Source organism: Mustela erminea, chromosome 8, assembly GCF_009829155.1.
Source record: "Mustela erminea isolate mMusErm1 chromosome 8, mMusErm1.Pri, whole genome shotgun sequence".
Taxonomy (NCBI): domain Eukaryota; kingdom Metazoa; phylum Chordata; class Mammalia; order Carnivora; family Mustelidae; genus Mustela; species Mustela erminea.
The window spans coordinates 28,233,308-28,251,005 of NC_045621.1; the positions used below are offsets into that span (position 1 = coordinate 28,233,308).

Consider the following 17,698-nt stretch of genomic DNA (forward strand, 5'->3'; position numbering starts at 1 on the left):
ACAACTAGCTAGGATAAACAGTATAGTCATGATTTTGTTTTGGTGAAACAGATTTTGTTCTGTGAGACGAGCAACATTTCCTTATAATTTTAATACAGATAAGAGTGGACAGATACGGGCTTTCTCTTTCTCTAACACTTCACAGAAGCAAAAATTCTCATCTTAATAAGGAAATTCTCATAAAAAGAATTTAATTTATCAACAAGAATTACCTTTACAGATTCATTTTATATGGACTGCTTTAAAATCAGTTTATGCTTGGGGTGCCTGGATGGCTCAGTCAGTTAAACGCTGGACTCTTGATTTCGGCTCAGGTCATGATCTCAGGGTCTTGAGATTAAGCCCCACATTGGGCTCAACACTGGGCAGGGAGCCTGCCTAGGATTCTCTCTCCCTCTCTTCCCTCACTTGTACTCTAAAATAAATAAATATGAAAAAAATAATAATAATAAAATTAAAAATAAAAATAAGTATGTAAGTAAATAAAATCACAGTTTATGTGCTTTACCTGCCCTAATACTGCATTTTAACTACTTAAATGATGGACACTTTTCCACAGCACAGACTATAAAGTCTGAAGATTATAGCATCTTTTTTTTTTAAGATTTTATTTGTCAGAGAGAGTGCGCGCACAAGCAGGGGGAACTGCAGGAGAGGCAGAGGGAGAAGCAGGCTCTGCAATGGGCAAGGAGCCCAACAGCGGACCTATGGTCCTGAGGTCATGACTAAGCTGAAGGCAGACACCTAACTAACAGAGCTTCCCAGGCATCCCTGAAATTTATAGCATCTTAATTTTAGACTCTAAGTAAGTAGTTCATCATTTTTAAATTATATTGAATTGCTGACTGAATATTTACCATTAAAACCAACTCTGAATACTCATTAAAAGAGAAAAACCCTCAGGATATATTAAGGGTAAGAGCAATATGATCCCAATTAAAAAAAAATAATATAGAAGATGTCAGTAATTTCTTCGTTCCTCCATTCTTAGAGCAACAGTCATTTCCATAGTCTGGAAGGGACAGCTCTGAAGTCTATTTGACCCTGCCTGTCCCTCTGGCCTTAGCTTACTGCCCCAGGAATGGATATTTGAGTCAACCAATCAGATTGCTTCTGGAAATCTGGAACTGAGGCATTCAAAGTTAGCTGATGTTGAACATTTCAAGTGGAAGAAAGATCTGGGAGTTAAGGCTGCTATTTTAGGGCCAAGATAAATATTACTTTTATTACCAAAATATATGCAATTAAAAAAAGGTGACAGAGGTAGAATTTTTCTTAATAATTCTCAGCATTCCATTTATCAATGTGCCCCCACACAATCCTAAATTATACTATCCATGTGACAGAGAACCAATCAGGAATGTTTCCATAAAAAAAAAAAAGACTTTATTTATTTATATGTGTGTGTGTGTGTGAGAGAGAGAGAGAGAGAACACGAGAGAACACAAGCAGGGGAGAGGGGTAGAGGGAGAAGCAGACTCCCCGCGGAGCAGGGAGCCCAATGTGGGGATCGGGGCTCCATCCCAGGACTCCAGGAACATGACCTGAGCTGAAGGCAGACACTTAACCAACTGAGCCACTCAGCACCCCAAGGAAGTTTACTTTGAGATAAACAAGACAGATTTATCTTCAGGACAAGATTATCAGATGTATACAAACATTACTTAAGATCTATGGGAACAAATATAACCATGGGATAATGATACAGCTTTAATACTGGACAGAAGGGAAACCATGTGTTAAAACTCAACATTCTTAACCTAGATGCCCATCAACAGATGAATGGATCAAGAAGATGTGGTATATATACACAATGGAATACTATGCAGCCATCAAAAGAAATGAAATCTTGCCATTTGCGACAACATGGATGGAACTAGAGCGTATCATGCTTAGCGAAATAAGTCAAGCAGAGAAAGACAACTATCATATGATCTCCCTGATATGAGGAAGTGGTGATGCAATGTGTGGGCTTAAGTGGGTTTAAATGAAACAAGATGGGATTGGGATTGGGAGGGAGACAAACCATAAGTGACTCTTGATCTCACAGAACAAACTGAGGGTTGCTGGGGGGAGGGGGTTTGGGAGAAGAGGGTGGGATTATGGACATTGGGGAGGGTATGTGCTTTGGTGAGTGCTGTGAAGTGTGTAAACCAACATGGGGGCTTAAGTGGGTTTAAATGAAACAAAATGGGATTGGGATTGGGAGGGAGACAAACCATAAGTGACTCTTGATCTCACAAAACAAACTGAGGGTTGCTGGGGGGAGGGGGTTTGGGAGAAGGGGGTGGGATTATGGACATTGGGGAGGGTATGTGCTTTGGTGAGTGCTGTGAAGTGTGTAAACCTGGTGATTCACAGACCTGTACCCCTGGGGATAAAAATATATGTTTATAAATAATAAAAAATTATATTAAAAAAAAAAAACAAACTCAACATTCTTAGACTGAATACAGATTATCTGCCTCTTCCCCTAACCCAAATGAAACCTCCTTTCCTACAGTCTTTATTTCAGTGAATGGGATCACTGCACACTTTTTTTTTAAAGACAGAAAGCTGGTGTCATTTTTTATTTACCCCTCATATCAGATAAGTCATTATTTTCTCTCTCTTAAATCCATCAACTTCTTTCAAATGCCAAAACCTTGGCTTAAGGTACCATTAGCTTTTGGTCTAAACATTGCAGTAGCTTCTTAACAGGTCTCAAAGGATTACCTTGGGTTCTTTAGTTTATGTGCTACATTGCAGCCAGAATCATCTTTTACAAATATAAATCTTTTTTTTTTCTTTTAAGACTTTATTTATTTGTTTGACAGACAGAAATCACAAGTAGGCAGAGAGACAGGCAGAGAGAGAGGAGGAAGCAGGCTCCCCGCTGAGCAGAGAGCCCCATGCGGGGCTCGATCCCAGAACCCTGGGATCATGACCTGAGCCGAAGGCAGAGGCTTTAATCCACTGAGCCACCCAGGCACCCCTACAAATACAAATCTTTATCAAATACTTGTTTGCTTAAATATGCAATAACTTCCTAATGCTTTTGAAATTAAGTCCAAACTTCTAAACATGTCTTCAGGCCACATAAAAGCTAGACAATACATGTCTTTCTTTTGCTTTTCTTCCTCAACACCACGCTCCAACCGTGCAGATCATTCTGAATTTTTTTTGTTGTGCCAGTCTTTCTCACATCTGGGCCTTTGCAAACACTCTTCCTTCTAGTGTCTGGAGACAGTGAAACCTCACCTGGCCAGTCTTCCTGCCCCTCCTGAGTTGATTCACAAGACAATCTGTTGGGCCCCAAATATTTACTATGCATTGGGCACTGTTGTAGGTGAGGATATAATGATAATTAAAGGAAGATGGCCCTTGTCCTCAAGGAGTTTAAGTACAAAGGCTCTGAGATGAGAAAGAACTTAGCATATTTTGAGGGACAGAGAGAGACAAAGCCACTATGGCTAAGCAGAGTGAAAGAGGGGGAGAGTGGACATAGGTCATGTTGTTTGAGGGGCTGTCGTATGCATTGCAGAATGTTTGGTAACATCCTGGCCTCTATCTACTAGATGACAGTAGCACCCCTCTTCCCGAGTAGTGAGAACCAAAAATGACAGACACTGTTAAATGTTCCCTGGGGGACAAAAATGGCCTTGGATGAGAATCACTGATCTACTGCAATGGTTCTGAAACTTAACCAATCAGGAGCATTATCGTTAAGGATGGAAGAGAATGAATAGCCATATTCACAGCCAGTCATAATGTCACATCCAAGAAGCTTGGATGAAGTGTAGTGGCAAGTCAAATAAACTTTAAGCAGAACAATAGTGTGACTTATGCTTGAAAAAGATTACTGTGGCTGCTTTGTTCATCAAAGAAGGTCTGGAGGGACCTGGGTGGCTCAGATGGTTAAATATCTGCCTTCAGCTTAAGTCATGATCTCCAGTTCCTGGGATCAAGCCCTACGTAGGGCTCCTACCTCAACAGGGACTCTGCTTCTCCCTCTCCCTGCCTATGCTCTCTCAAAGGAATAAATGACATCTTAAAAAAAAAAAAAGGTCTGTAGGGGGGCAAGAATGGCAGAAGAGGCGTTAGGAATCATTTATAGTGGCCCAGGTGAGAGACAGAAGACTAGAATTGTAGCTATGAAGATAATAAATGGGTGGATTTAGGACCTATTTTGTAGGTACATCTGACCAGATGGACTGAATGTAAGGTGTGAAGTAAAACAGAAAAGTTAAGGGAGATGTGTTTTTTGGCTTGAGTAAATGGATTTATGATGGTACCATTTGGGGACATGGGGAAGGCGTATTTGGCTGGAGAGTGGGGAATTAGTCAAGTGGACTAATTTTCAAGTAGGCATCTCAATAAAAAAATTTAAAGCTCATGGGAGAGAGATCTGGATTAGAGGTACGAATTTAGTTATGTGAGGCTGTGGTAAAACACGAAATCACTCGGGGAGAAGCTTCAGCAGAGAAGATAGCTAAGGTTGTCCTGGGAATACTCCAACAGTGAGAGTTCTGAGGCAGGGAGGGGCGGATAACCGAAGTAGGTAGCTGGCTTAGTAGGAAGAAAACCCCTGCCAAGTGTGGTATCATGGAAGCTCAGAGAAAAAAAGCTTATAAAAGTTTTAAATGTTAAGAAGGGAGTGGTGAATTATGTGAAATACTACTAATGTAAACTTGACAAACACCACTTCAGTGGAGTGATGGGGAAGAAAACCTACTTGGAGAGGGTTGACAAGAGAATGGGGAGGTGCTGAGAAAACAAAGAGAATGAATAAAACAGCCTTTCAATATTTTGCTGTGAGCAAAGAAAGGGGGCAGTAGCAGTAGGGGAATGGAAGGTCACAAGAGGGTTTTTTAAAGATGGCTTTTTTTTTTTTTAAATATTTTATTTATTTATTTGACAGAGATCACAAGCAGGCAGAGAGGCAGGCGGGGGGTGGGGTGGGGGTAGGAAGCAGGCTCCTTGCAGAGCAGAGAGCCTGATGTAGGGCTAGATGCCAGGACCCTGGGATCATGACTTCAGCTGAAGGCAGAGACTTTAACCCACTGAGCCATCCAGGTGCACCTAAAGATGGGGTTTTAATCACTTTAAAATTAAGGCAGACAAAGGGTACCTGGGTCCGGGATCAGGCTCTCTGCTCAGCTTGGAACCTGCTTCTCCCCTTCCCCTCTGCCTGCTTCTCTGCCTAATTGTGATCTCTCTCTCTCTCTCTCTCTGTCAAATAAATTAAAAAAACTTTTTTTTTTTTTAAATTAAGGCAGACAAGAATTATTTATTTATTTGAGAGCGAGAAAGAGAGACAGCGAGAGAGGAAGCAAAGCAGGGGGAGTGAGAGAGGGTGAAGCGGGCTTCCCACCAAGCAGGGAGCTCCATGCAGGGCTCAATCCCAGAACCCTGGGATCATGACCTGAGCCTAAAGCAGACACTTAACAACTAAGCCACCTAGGTACCCCAGACAAGAATAACTTAAAAGAGTGGGAAGACCAGATGCAGGAAAGAGAGAGTAAAATTTCAAGAGAAAAGGTCTTTAGATGGTACAGTGGGTGAAATTCTGAATATGAACAGAGGGACTGGCCTTATATAAGAGCCAGGATAGTTACTCCATAACAAAAGTAAAGGCAGAGTTTTCATCTGACTACATCTCTCTTCTTTGAAAAGTACACAGCTTAGCTATAAAGCTAGAGTGTGTGTGGAAAGAGAAATGGAGATTTGAGGAAGACATAACAGAGAATGAGAAAAGAAATTTACTAAAGAAGGATGACAGAACTGACTAGTCACATTTAGTGCCCACTTAAGAGTGCAGTCATGAATAAGAGGGAAGCACGAAATTGTGATTTTCTCCAGTAATCTTCAGCTGCTTGGGAGTAGGTATGGCATACAAAACTAGTTGAGCTGGGAGCTAGGCTGTGTCAGGTGACTGTGACGAGGAAGGAGAGGAGAGTACCAAGATCAGCCCACAGGATGGGAAAGTGACAACAAGAGGTGATCAACAACAAAAAAGAATTTTTTTTTTTTTTTTAAAGTAGGCTCCACACCCAGCATGGAGCCCAACATGGGGCCTGAACTCACAAGCCTGAGATCAACAAGATCAAGAGTCATACACAAGCCTGAGCCAAGATCAAGAGTCATACACTTAACTGACTGAGCCACCCAGGCAGCCCCCGACTGCAAATTTTAATGAGATCAAGTTATCACTGAAAACAGAACATAACACTAAGTAAGCTGGAAGGAGAGAAGGATATATGAAATCAAGATTTCAAAGGCAGTACAATTACTAATGAAGACAAAGTCAAGGGGATCAGTTCTCAAACTACCATGCATCAGAATCATTTGGAATCAAAACACCAAACGCTGACTCTTACATCCAGAGTTTCTTATTCAGTAATTCTGGGGTGGGGCCACAGATGCATTTCCAGCAAGTTCCCACATGATACTGATGATCTAGGGATATACTATGAGAACGACTAATTTAGGAAAGGACTTCTGTCAGTGATCAAGATGGGGTAGGAAAAAAGATTTAGAATTAAGATCAGGAATTAAGAAACCAGGCTGTTGAAAGAACCATTTATGAAGATGCTGAATGCCCTAAGAATGTTGATAAGAGAGAACGAAAGGTAAAAGACAGCTATAGAAAGAGAAAATAGGAGGCAAAGTTTGAGGTCTTATACTTCAAGGAGCTGGGATTTTTGCAGGATAAAAGTAGACCAAAGGGTTGGAGATGGCATAGGGCAACAAGGAGAAAACCTATCCCACTTCTAGGCTCTGAATTATCAGGGTATGGGGGAAAAAACAACTTATACTTAAAGAACAGTAGGGCAATCCATAATGGGAGTCTTTCAAAGAAAAACTGGCCTTGACTAAATACTAACGGGACCTAACAACTAAATGCAGTGGGTAAGTTTGGGTGTACACACACAAACACACACACACACACACACGAATGAGACAACTGGGGAAATGCAGATGGACTTCGTACTAGAATTATATATGGAAACACTGTTAGTATTGTTAGGGGCAGTAGCTGTTATATAGGAAAATTTCCATGTATTTGGAGATTCAGGTTGAAGGGTTTTAGGGTGAAATATGATACCTGCAATTTCAAACAGTTGCTTTAAAAAAGAAAAGTGCATGTGTCCATGTGTGTAGTCTGCAAAGATGGCTTCTGATGAACTACAAAGTATTGTTGTCGGTATTTGTTCTCTTGTGTAGTCACCCAAGAGTGAATCTGGGTAGATTCTCACTGTGAGTGGTTTAAGAACAAAATGTGGTGGAACTGATTATCTGCTAAATCTCAGCCTAAACGTTACATTAAGGAGGCCAGGCAGCTTCATCCCCTTTTGTGCTCTGGAAGCCCTGAGCTATCATGTAAGAAGCTGGCTACCTTGCTGGAAAGATCATGTGAAGAGGGACAGGCCCTGAGATTACATGGAGATGAAAAGATGAAGAGAAGAGGGGGGAGGGAAAGAAAGAATGGGGAGGATATCCAGCCACCCTAATGGCCCTGTCTAGCCAACATCACCAAGGTGCCTGGCTGAGCCATCTTGGATGTTACAACCTAGTCACAACCAGACAATCCAGAGTTACAAGAGATATTAAAATGTCTTAAGATACTAATTTTGGCTAACTGCCGTACAACTACATACACAGACACACGGTGAGGGGAGAAAGCAAATATGAAAAAATGTTTATTAATTAATCTATTTAATTTCTCTGTGGATTTGAACACTTTTTTTTTTTTTTTTAAAGATTTTATTTATTTATTTGACAGAGAGAGATCATAAGCAGGCAGAGAGGCAGGCAGAGAGAGGGGAAGGGAAGCAGGCCCCCCGCTGAGCAGAGAGCCCGATGTGGGACTCGATCCCAGGACCCTGAGATCATGACCTGAGCCGAAGGCAGCGGCTTAATCCACTGAGCCACCCAGGTGCCCGAATTTGAACACTTTTAAAATAAAAGACTTACAGTGGATTTTGATACTTGATCATTCCTTGGTTTTACTGTTAATTTTTAAAAGTATGATAGTGGGATTGACACTGTGTTTTCTAAAAAAGAGTTCTTTTAGAGACACCTGGGTGGCTCAATTGGTAAAGCATCTGCCTTTAGCTCAGGTCATGATCCCAGAGTCCTGGGATCAAGTCCTGCATCAGGCTCCCTCCTCAGCCCGCTTCTCCCTCTGCCTTCTGCTCCCCCTGCTTGTGGCCCCCACCTCTCTGACCAAAGGAAAAAAAAAAGAATAAAATCTTTAAAAAAAAAGTTCTTTTAAAGATATTAAAATATTTACTGATGAAATTATCTAATATCTGGGATTTACTTCTAAATAATCTAGGGGATGGGGTAAAGGAAGGAAGATGGGATATATATGAAAGAAGATTGTCTTGTTTATGATAATTATTGTTAAAGTGTTTTAGGGTAAAATATGGTATCTGCAATTTCAAACACTTGCTTTAAAAAAGAACATTATTGTTGATAACGGATGTAAGGGAGAAGATTCATTACACTCATCTCTCTACTTTTGTCCTTGCTCCATATTTCCTGTAAGTTAAAAAAAGAAATGTTGCAGCTTTGGGTTTCAGTTACAGTAAGGTGAATGGAACAGTGATATTAAAGAAACAAGTAACAAAAGAAGGCGTGCATCCAATTGGGGAAGACAGTCGCTAGAGAACAGGATTTTATTTAAAAGGGCTATAAAGTACTTACTAATAAGTTGTTCTCCCCAAAGCTGCTATATGGTTACAAGCTACTGTGGTTATTAATGATATTGATAACTCAGTGTTCTCCCCCACTGGCACAGAGAATCTAGAACTAACTATATGTAAGACTAACTTCCTTTGTTAATTTTAGGGAGATGTAGGACTGGGCAAAGATGTGAAAGGAAGAGCTGAAAGCAGGAATTACTGGCAAAAGGCAAAAGCACTAATGTTAACCAATGATATCTAAGGGCAGTGACTGTTAAGTTTAATAAGAGAAAGGGATGTCCTAAGGATACTTCCATCAAAAAGGGAGGAAAAAAAGGAATATCTATATCCAAAACCATCAGCTTTTTGCATCCAATTAGACTGAGGATATACTAATTCTTACCTTTACTTGCACATAAAGTAATTCACAATTGATGAGGCCTAACCCCAAGAATACAGAAAATAGGGCGCCTGGGTGGCTCAGTGGGTTAAAGCCTCTGCCTTCGGCTCAGGTCATGATCCCAGGGTTCTGGGATCGAGCCCCACGTCGGGCTCTCTGCTCCACGGAAAGCCTGCTTCCTCCTCTCTCTGCCTGCCTCCCTGCCTACTTGTGATCTCTCTCTCTCTCTCTCTCTCTCTGTCAAATAAATAAATAAATAAAATCTTAAAAAAAAAAAAAAAAAGAAAGAATACAGAAAATAATTGTGATTTACTACTATTCTCTTCACCTCCCAAATTCTAGGCTTGACATACTCACACATCAGCTACATAGACAGATAAACATACATATTAAGGATATCTGGAGAATACTAGAATTGGTTATAGGAAGAGGTAGTAAAAGTTTTCTACCTAAAAAACCTTTAAATACCCACAGTGTACAAGGCAAGGAGGCTCTGTTTTTCCCCACTGACAGATTGAAAAATAATAAAATATGAATAATTACCACAAAATAAATTTTTATCTGTATAGCACTTTACACTATATATGTATATAGGTGACCTAACATTCTACTCACAATCTTCTGAAGTACCTGGTGTACCCCGTATAGAGATAAGAAAATGGAGTACCAAAGAGGTTAAATCGCCTGTTTAGAAAATTCTATGGGCCGCTTGGGTGGCTCAGCTGGTTAGGCATCCAACTCTTGATTTCACCTTAGGTCGTGATCTCAGGGTTGTGAGATCAAGCCCAGCATCAGGGCCATGCTCAGTTTAGTCTGTCTGTCCCTCTCTGCCCCCTCTGCTCCTCCCCTTGCTCTCTCTCTAAAATGAATAAATAAAACCTTTAAAATAAATTCAGAGGTAGTCAGTGGTACAGCCAAGATGAGGGGCTTTAAACCTAACCTCTTAGTTCAGGGGTCTTTCTACCATTATAAAGGGATGAATCCAAAGGAGAATGGAGAACTTGAATTATTTTATACACTAAAACCTGGTACAAATTCAGATATAGAAAAATGAGGAAATAATTACAGATTTCTGAGAATAGTGGGAAAAAAAAAGTACCAAAAAATGACACATTTACTTAACTGCACAAAGGAATCCTAACTTTTCTTTTGATGTACACTTAAAGGGATACAGCATACTTTACCAACAGCCTCTGGAAACTACTCACAATATATACTTCTCATTTTTAAAATAATTTTTTTAAAAAAGCATGAAAATATGATTAGTTCTATTACCCGGATCCATATTACCTCCCATTATTTACAAGCCACTTGTCCCTATAAGGCTTCAGAACACAGTTGTGCCTTACCCGATGTTTATTTTCATTAAACCTACCGGGCTCTGTGACTGTTTTGGGCTTCTCAGTCTCCACAGGGTCTTGATTTTCAGGCATTTCTTGAATATCATCTTCTGCAAATCCGGTATCTGGGCTGCTGGTTGGTTTATCATCATCTTCATGACTCAGAGTTGGTGAAGCTTCTCTCTTACTCATCTCTAAAACAGCTGCTAGAAGCTCTTCTTCACTCATTCCGTCAAATCCGGAGTTTTCCAATTCAGACTTATCAGGATCTACCCTACATGATCTTGAATCCTGAAAAAGAGAGTCACTTTTAGAGGAAAACTGATGGCCTGAGAGTATAGCAATCTTAGAGTTTAAAGAGAGTTTATTTATTTCTAACATTTATTTCTAAAATGTTTCCTCTCTTTGATGTTTTGAGTTGACAATAGCCAATATATGAACTCACTGGCAAGCCTAATTTTCTTCTAATAAATATATAGGGACACATGTTTATTTTATTGATCACAGTAAGTGTTAAGTAAAGGATTTGGGAAATACATAAAAAATAAAATAAATTCACTCAAAATCCATTACTCAGAGATAATTATAGTAAGTATTTTTGGTGTATTTTCTTCCAGATGTACGTGGGTCACACTACGGACACTATCACCACACCTAGTATTTTTCTGTTTCTAAAAATTATTTTGTATTTTTAAATTTTTTACTTAAATTCGATTTAGTTAACATACAGTGTATTATTAGTTTCGGGGGTAGAATTCAGTGATTCATCAGTCGCATATAGCACCCAGTGTTCATAAAATCAAGGGCTCTCCTTAATGTCCAATTACCCCATCCCCCCATTCACCTTCTCCAGTAACCCTGTTTCCTATCTCTAGCAGTTTGCTCCCTGTTTTTATTATTTTATTTTCCTTGCCTTTCCTTATGTCCATCTGTTTTGTTTCTTAAATTTCACCATACGAGAGAAATCATATGGTATGTCTTTCTCTGAGTGACTTATTTCACTTATCAAGATACTCTCTATTTCTATCCACATTGTTATGAATGGCAAGATTTCACTCTTTTGATGGCTGAGTAATATTCCATTGTATGTATATACCACATTTTCTTTACCCATTCATCCATTGATGGGCATCTGGGCACTTTCCATAATTTGGCTATTGTGGACACTGCTGCTATAAACACTGGGGTGCATGTGCCCCTTCAAATCACTATGTTTGAATCCTTTGAATAAATAGTAGTGTAATTGTTGGGTCACAAGGTAGTTCTATTTTTAACTTTTTTGAGGAACCTCCATAATGTTTTCCAGAATGGTCACACCAGTCTGCATGCCCACCAACAGTGTAAAGGGGTTCCCCTTTCACCACATCCTCACCAACATCTATTGTTTCCTGAGTTGTTAACTTTAGCCATTCTGACTGTACACCTAATATTTTTTCCCTAATATTTCTATTTAAATGTTGAATCACGATGTTTTTCTTTTTTCCAAATAAATGAGAAAAATAAAAACATCAATATTATATAAATATTCAGAAGTTATTTTCTGACAAACTCTCTCTCATTTCTGGGAGAACTTCTGACTTTCTACCATTTCTCACTCAAGGTGAACAGCCAAAAACTATCTTCAGCTTTGAAATAAGATGGGAAACAAGCCAATAAAAATTAACTACTAAATTGTTATCTTAACAAAAGGGAGATTTATACTCAGTCACATGAAATGATGCAAACTCCTAGGGAAGCTTGTATCTTCAAAGTATTAACTATCATTATGTGTCAAGATAGAGAATGATAAAGTTATGCCTTCTCACATTCATTATTTAAACCTCTACATTACCTGCTTGACTGCTGATGTAAAATGTTTACTACAGTCCCCCATATATTAACAATTAGTATTAAATAAAGCAAAAGATTACTTCAGGACCCACAAGTAAAAGTAGCTCTGAAGATTAACAGGAGAAAGCAATTTACCTGTCACTGCTAAAGTCTCAATCATAGAAACAACCCAAGTGTCCATCAATGGATAAATAAAAATGTGGTATACATATACAATAGGATACTATTCTGCCACAAAAAAACAAAACCTTGCCATTTGCAACAAAATGGATGGACCTTGAAGGTATTAAGCTAAGTGAAATGAGTCAGATAGAAAAAGACAAATACCATATAATCTTGCTTACATGTGGAGTCTAACAAAACAAAACACAAAACCCCACCAAGCTCACAGATGTAGAGAACAGACTGCTGGTAGTTAGGGGTGGAAGCCTGTGTGTGTGTGTGTGTGTGTGAGAGAGAGAGAGAGAGAGAGAGAGAGAGAGAGACCGACACAGACAAACAGACAGAAATGGGTAAAGCAGGCCAACCTCCAGTTATAAAATAAATAAGTCACGAGGATGAGGATGTAATGTACAGAATTAGACTACTGTTAATATTTTATTGCAGATTTGAAAGTTGCTTAAGAGAACAGATCTTAGAAGTCCTTCCTACAAGAATTTTTTTTTGCTAACTATGTACGGTAATGGATATTAACTAGACTTACTGAAGTAATCTTATTGCAAGACATAAAAATACTGAATCAATATACTGTACACCTGAAACTAAAATGTCAATTATACCTTAATAAAAAAAGTCCCAATCCATTTTTATTTTTTTTAAAAGATTTTATTTATTTTTTTAACAGAAACATAGCAAGAGAGGGAACACAGCAAGGGGAGTGGGAGAGGGAGAAGCAGGCTCCCTGCTCAGGGAGCCGGATGCGGGGCTGGATCCCAGGACTCTGGGATCATGACCTGAGCCAAAGTCAGATGCTTTACGACTAAGCCACCCAGACACCCCGTCCCAGTCCATTTTTTAAACAGACTGGTTTTGTAGTTACAGAAAGTATACTCTTTAAAAGTAGTGTTTCAACAGACCCATCCAGTTTATGAATTTATGATCTATGCTATTTTATTAAGTTTGCTTAAAAAAAAGTTTGCCAATGCTCATTATAAAGGCATTTGTTTGGACAGTAAGAGCTATACAAATATTTGTCAAGTATTTTGATGAGAAATTACTTACTTTTTCCAGGTCTTCCGGCTGCTGTTCGCAGCCTGACATTTCACAGATTCTCTGGCTAAGGGCCACAGAGCGTTTCAGCTCATCCTCACTGTCTGAATCAAGGCATAAAGCCAAGGAGCTCTTGGATTTGAAGGGGAAATTCCTGTAATTTAAGAAAAAAAACCCTCTATGAGTCTGATAAATTAACATTTGTCCTTGTTATTCCCTTGATGTGTGAATACCAAAATAAAAAACTTCTCCATTATGGAAAATGACTTACAGAGAAAAAAAGATACAGCAAAAGTGGTATATTTAAGCATTACCTTTGCCCCACTCCAAAACAGCCATGCTTTGAAAATTTGACAATTGTTACGCTATAATAAAATCCATCTGTAAACCAATCACTTTGTGCCTTTTTTCTTTTAATGATCAACCCCAAAGTTTTTGTTTTTATAAAGCAAGTTCTCTACTGAATGCATGCAGACATAGCAATGAATAAATGTTTTTGACAACACTGTGCATGAGGGCTAATTTTTGATCTTTTAAATTATGATCCATGTATTTTAAAATTAACAGTAACATTCCACTTATCCAATTATATGTAGGTCAGACTTCTGGCAACCTCTACTTTCCAGAACACAGGGATTCAAAAGTAAGAAAAAAGGCTTCTGAGGAAAGCAGTAGTTTCAAAGCCAATGTACTTTACTCTTTAGACAGGGACCCTTTCCTTCCTAGGAAATGGTGTATAAAATAACATAGCAAGTTCATCAAGAAATGAGAGCTAGGAAATGAGAGAGAATAACCACAAAAAGGGCAATAAAGAACTATGAAGTCATTTAATATAAACTGTTTTGTAAGAATTAAAAGCCTCAGAGGGCATTATCATATTAAAACACAGGGCAGTAAGTGACACTCATAATGCTGATTCTAAGTCATTAAAATATATTTAAATTATCTTCAGTGTTTTATTTAGGAATAGAAGGAATTCTGTAAGGTTACAGAGTATATAACCATCTAAAATGGCTAAGCATCTTAGAGATTAATGCTTAAAAAAGCAATATTAAGCTATGTAAAAATTTGTATGTGGAATACCAAATATCATTCTTCAGTGATACCAGATAAGTAAGGTGTTACTGCAATTGTCTTCTAAGTGAGCTGAAAATAAACTAAAAGAAAAAGTGGTAAAGGTCAAAGAGCACGAACTTCTTTGATGGAGCTTAACATAAATTCATATACTATACTAAAAAAAAAAAAAAAAAAACTAAAATGGAAATTGGAAAAATGCAATTAATCTAAATGTAAAAACTATAAATAAACATATAGAATGATGGCACCAAGAAATAAGAGGCCACAATGGAAACCAGGAGGATTGCATAGCAATGTAGATCAAAGAAAAGAGGCAAGTGGTCAGTGATAAACCCAAACATAGTCTGTGGCTGAGAGCACCCAGGTTATCACTGCACTCCAGCCTGTACACTTAAATAGCCTCCCATTATGTGTTCAAAAGGGTTTTCAGTATAACTTAGAAATAGCCAATTAGCCATCTTAATTCCTCATTTCTGATTTCATGCTCACCAAGCAAAGCTGAATGTATTAATTTGTTTACCCATGTAAACACTTAGCTGAAGGACGGTGACACCTGGCTACAAATATACCAGGGTCAAATGTGACAAAGGACATTGCAGAAGAACCAACGGTATTCTTGTTCGTAACTCAGCCTCTTTTAAGTTTGATCGGCATGACAGGTCTTCTAGGGCCTAATTATCCTTTATTGACCAACTCTCAAATTCTCATACCAGTAGACCCTGGAGAACAGATGACCATGCCAAATATAATGATGCCCAATGAAACCCTCTCCTTCTTGAAACTATAGTGATTTGGTACATAAAGAGTGCATTCCATTAATAATTACTATATTCACAGAAGGCAGCTTGCCTGTAGTAAGGAAAAATATTCATCCTGTAAATGCATCACTTGCTCACTTTCTAAGCAGCCAAGTGGTATTGCTCATTTGTATCTTGAGAACGGGCAAGAGTATTCATATCGGTACCATTTCAGATTTCTAGTCATGTTAGTCATCTGGTTTTAATTGCACTGAAAAATAATTAACAGGAGGAAAAGAAAATAGCAGTTCCCAAATATCATTTTATGGTTATATAAGCCCCCCAAAGCCCTTAAACAACAGAAGTGTCTCTTTTCTAAAAGTACTTTGGGACATCAAATTTTCAGAAAAACAAATTTTAAAGATAAATGACAACCAAGTCATTTAGAACTGTTTAATCAGGAACTGTGGTTCTAGTTAAATCATAGAGGAGCTGTATTTTTTTCTTTTCTTTTTTTTTTTTAAGAATCTGCTTCCCTTCTTGGACAAATTTTTCCATCTTAAGTAAAAAATATAGAACATCTATAGAATAGCTACATTTCACTGTGTGTTTGTTTTCTTGTTCCCTTTCAGAATTGCTCCAGTTCAGTGTCTAAGATAAGTCCCAGACTGGTTAGCAACAGGTGAAAAGATATTTTGGGAACCCCATGTGTAGCTTTGAGGAACAGTGCTTTATACCAACAGTGGTTATTTATCCCTTCAGGCCTTAAAATCCCTTGTCATCAGCCAATTTCTATAGTTGCAGGTTGAAAATATAACGGATTAACAGATGATTTAAGAAGTTTAAAAACAAAATTTTGAGAAGATCATCTGAATGTGCTTCATTCTGTTAAAGATTTGTTATATCCTAGGTTATACTTCAAAGCAGATTCAGGAAAATTACAAAGTATAGTAATAGAGAGCAGTTATCATGCAAAGAAAAACAAAGAAAAGGGGAGGGGATAATCTTGGAAATTAGGGTAAGCCAAATCCTTAAAAATACAAATTTTGGGTACACAAGAAATATAACTCACTTTGAAGGTGTAGAAGGGCTGGTGATGCAGGAATTCACCATTTGAGAGGCTTTCAATGGTCTAGAACTATCAGAAAATTAGAAAATATATAATGTATATAATTACATTATTAAAAATATATTTAACTTATAAACTGAATTATTCTATACTATAGCTCCTTATATATCCTTTTGAAAAGCAAGTAATTATAATACTTCTACTAGCTATAGAGGCCAAAAGAGAAAACAAAACACCATCTGTAGGCTCTTCCTGATCCAATGATCTAAAAAAACAGCATTGGAAATGAAGTCAAAGGTAATGCATATGAAAGAACAACTTGGGAAAAATTATCTTGCCTCAGTTCTTTACTTTTAAGCAATAAAATAATAATAGCTCTCATTTATTGAGGACTTACTGGCTCTCAGACACTGGAGTAAGAGCTCATGTGTACTACCTCACTTAATGTTCCACATCATCCCATTATTTCCCCATACACAGGTCAAAGAACTTGTCCAAAGTATTCAAGCCGTTCCACTGTGGAATCATAGAGCCTGGTTTCAGGCCTGTGATCATAAATCACCCACACTGATGGCCACAAAGAGTAACAGTTCTACCAGCAGAGGGCAGTTTGCATTAAGCAAAAACATCTATTCTGATGAAAGCCCGTAAAAGAAAACCCAGAAACACTTAAGACTCTGGGAAAATATCTTTATTAGTAAGAGTCCTTCAGTGTAAACTTACACAATGTAGCATATATTTCAATTATTAATCCAAGGGAAATACATTTTATAAAACTGAATCAATTATCGTTAGCAAATACTCATTCACCTTCTGAAAGGTCTATTTATTCTACGTTAGCCAAGAGATCTGGCTCTTCCAGTTACTAACTGCATCGTGACCTTAAGAAAATCACTTATTCTCCTTGGATCTTCTCTGTAAAGCTAAAAATTTAAACAAAATCTCTAAGATCCTTTTCACTTCTAAAGTTGGAGAACTTTGTGATTCTTCCAAATTAGAGTTCAAGTATAAAAGAGCTACAATACATGGCTTCAAAGCAATGTAAGTAGAGTAATGCAAGAAAGAGCCATGTTCAGAGAAGTCCTAAGGTCTTCCCAGCACACATGATAATGCAAAATCAAAAGTAAAGGTTACTTCTTTTATCACAGAAAAATTTCTAGGAACCACAGAAGTTCTTCATTCACACTGGTGATAATACATTTATGAAAATACAATCAATCTGGGGGGCACTAAATCAAATTTAGTACACCATTTCTCAAACTTGCATATCCCAAAGAGTCAGCAAAGGCATTAAAAAAATACTTATTTTCAAGCCCTATCTCAGATCTACTAAAACAGAACTATTAGGAAAGAACACAAGAATTAGT

At 38.1% G+C, this 17,698-nt stretch overlaps 1 protein-coding gene across 6 annotated transcripts in view; it reads right to left on the reverse strand.

Annotated features, from left to right (window-relative positions):
• Nucleotides 1-17,698, reverse strand: part of USP37 (ubiquitin specific peptidase 37) — an 86,167-nt gene that overhangs the window by 13,213 nt on the left and 55,256 nt on the right. For 5 of the 6 annotated variants that reach the window (XM_032354805.1, XM_032354804.1, XM_032354803.1 and 2 more), the window contains 3 exons: nucleotides 16,335-16,400; nucleotides 13,461-13,602; nucleotides 10,445-10,700 (listed from right to left, as the gene is read on the reverse strand). In XM_032354805.1, the coding sequence (XP_032210696.1) occupies nucleotides 10,445-10,700; nucleotides 13,461-13,602; nucleotides 16,335-16,400 (464 nt within the window). The remainder of the gene's footprint in view (nucleotides 1-10,444; nucleotides 10,701-13,460; nucleotides 13,603-16,334; nucleotides 16,401-17,698) is intronic. The other variant, XM_032354807.1, reaches the window with a different exon arrangement.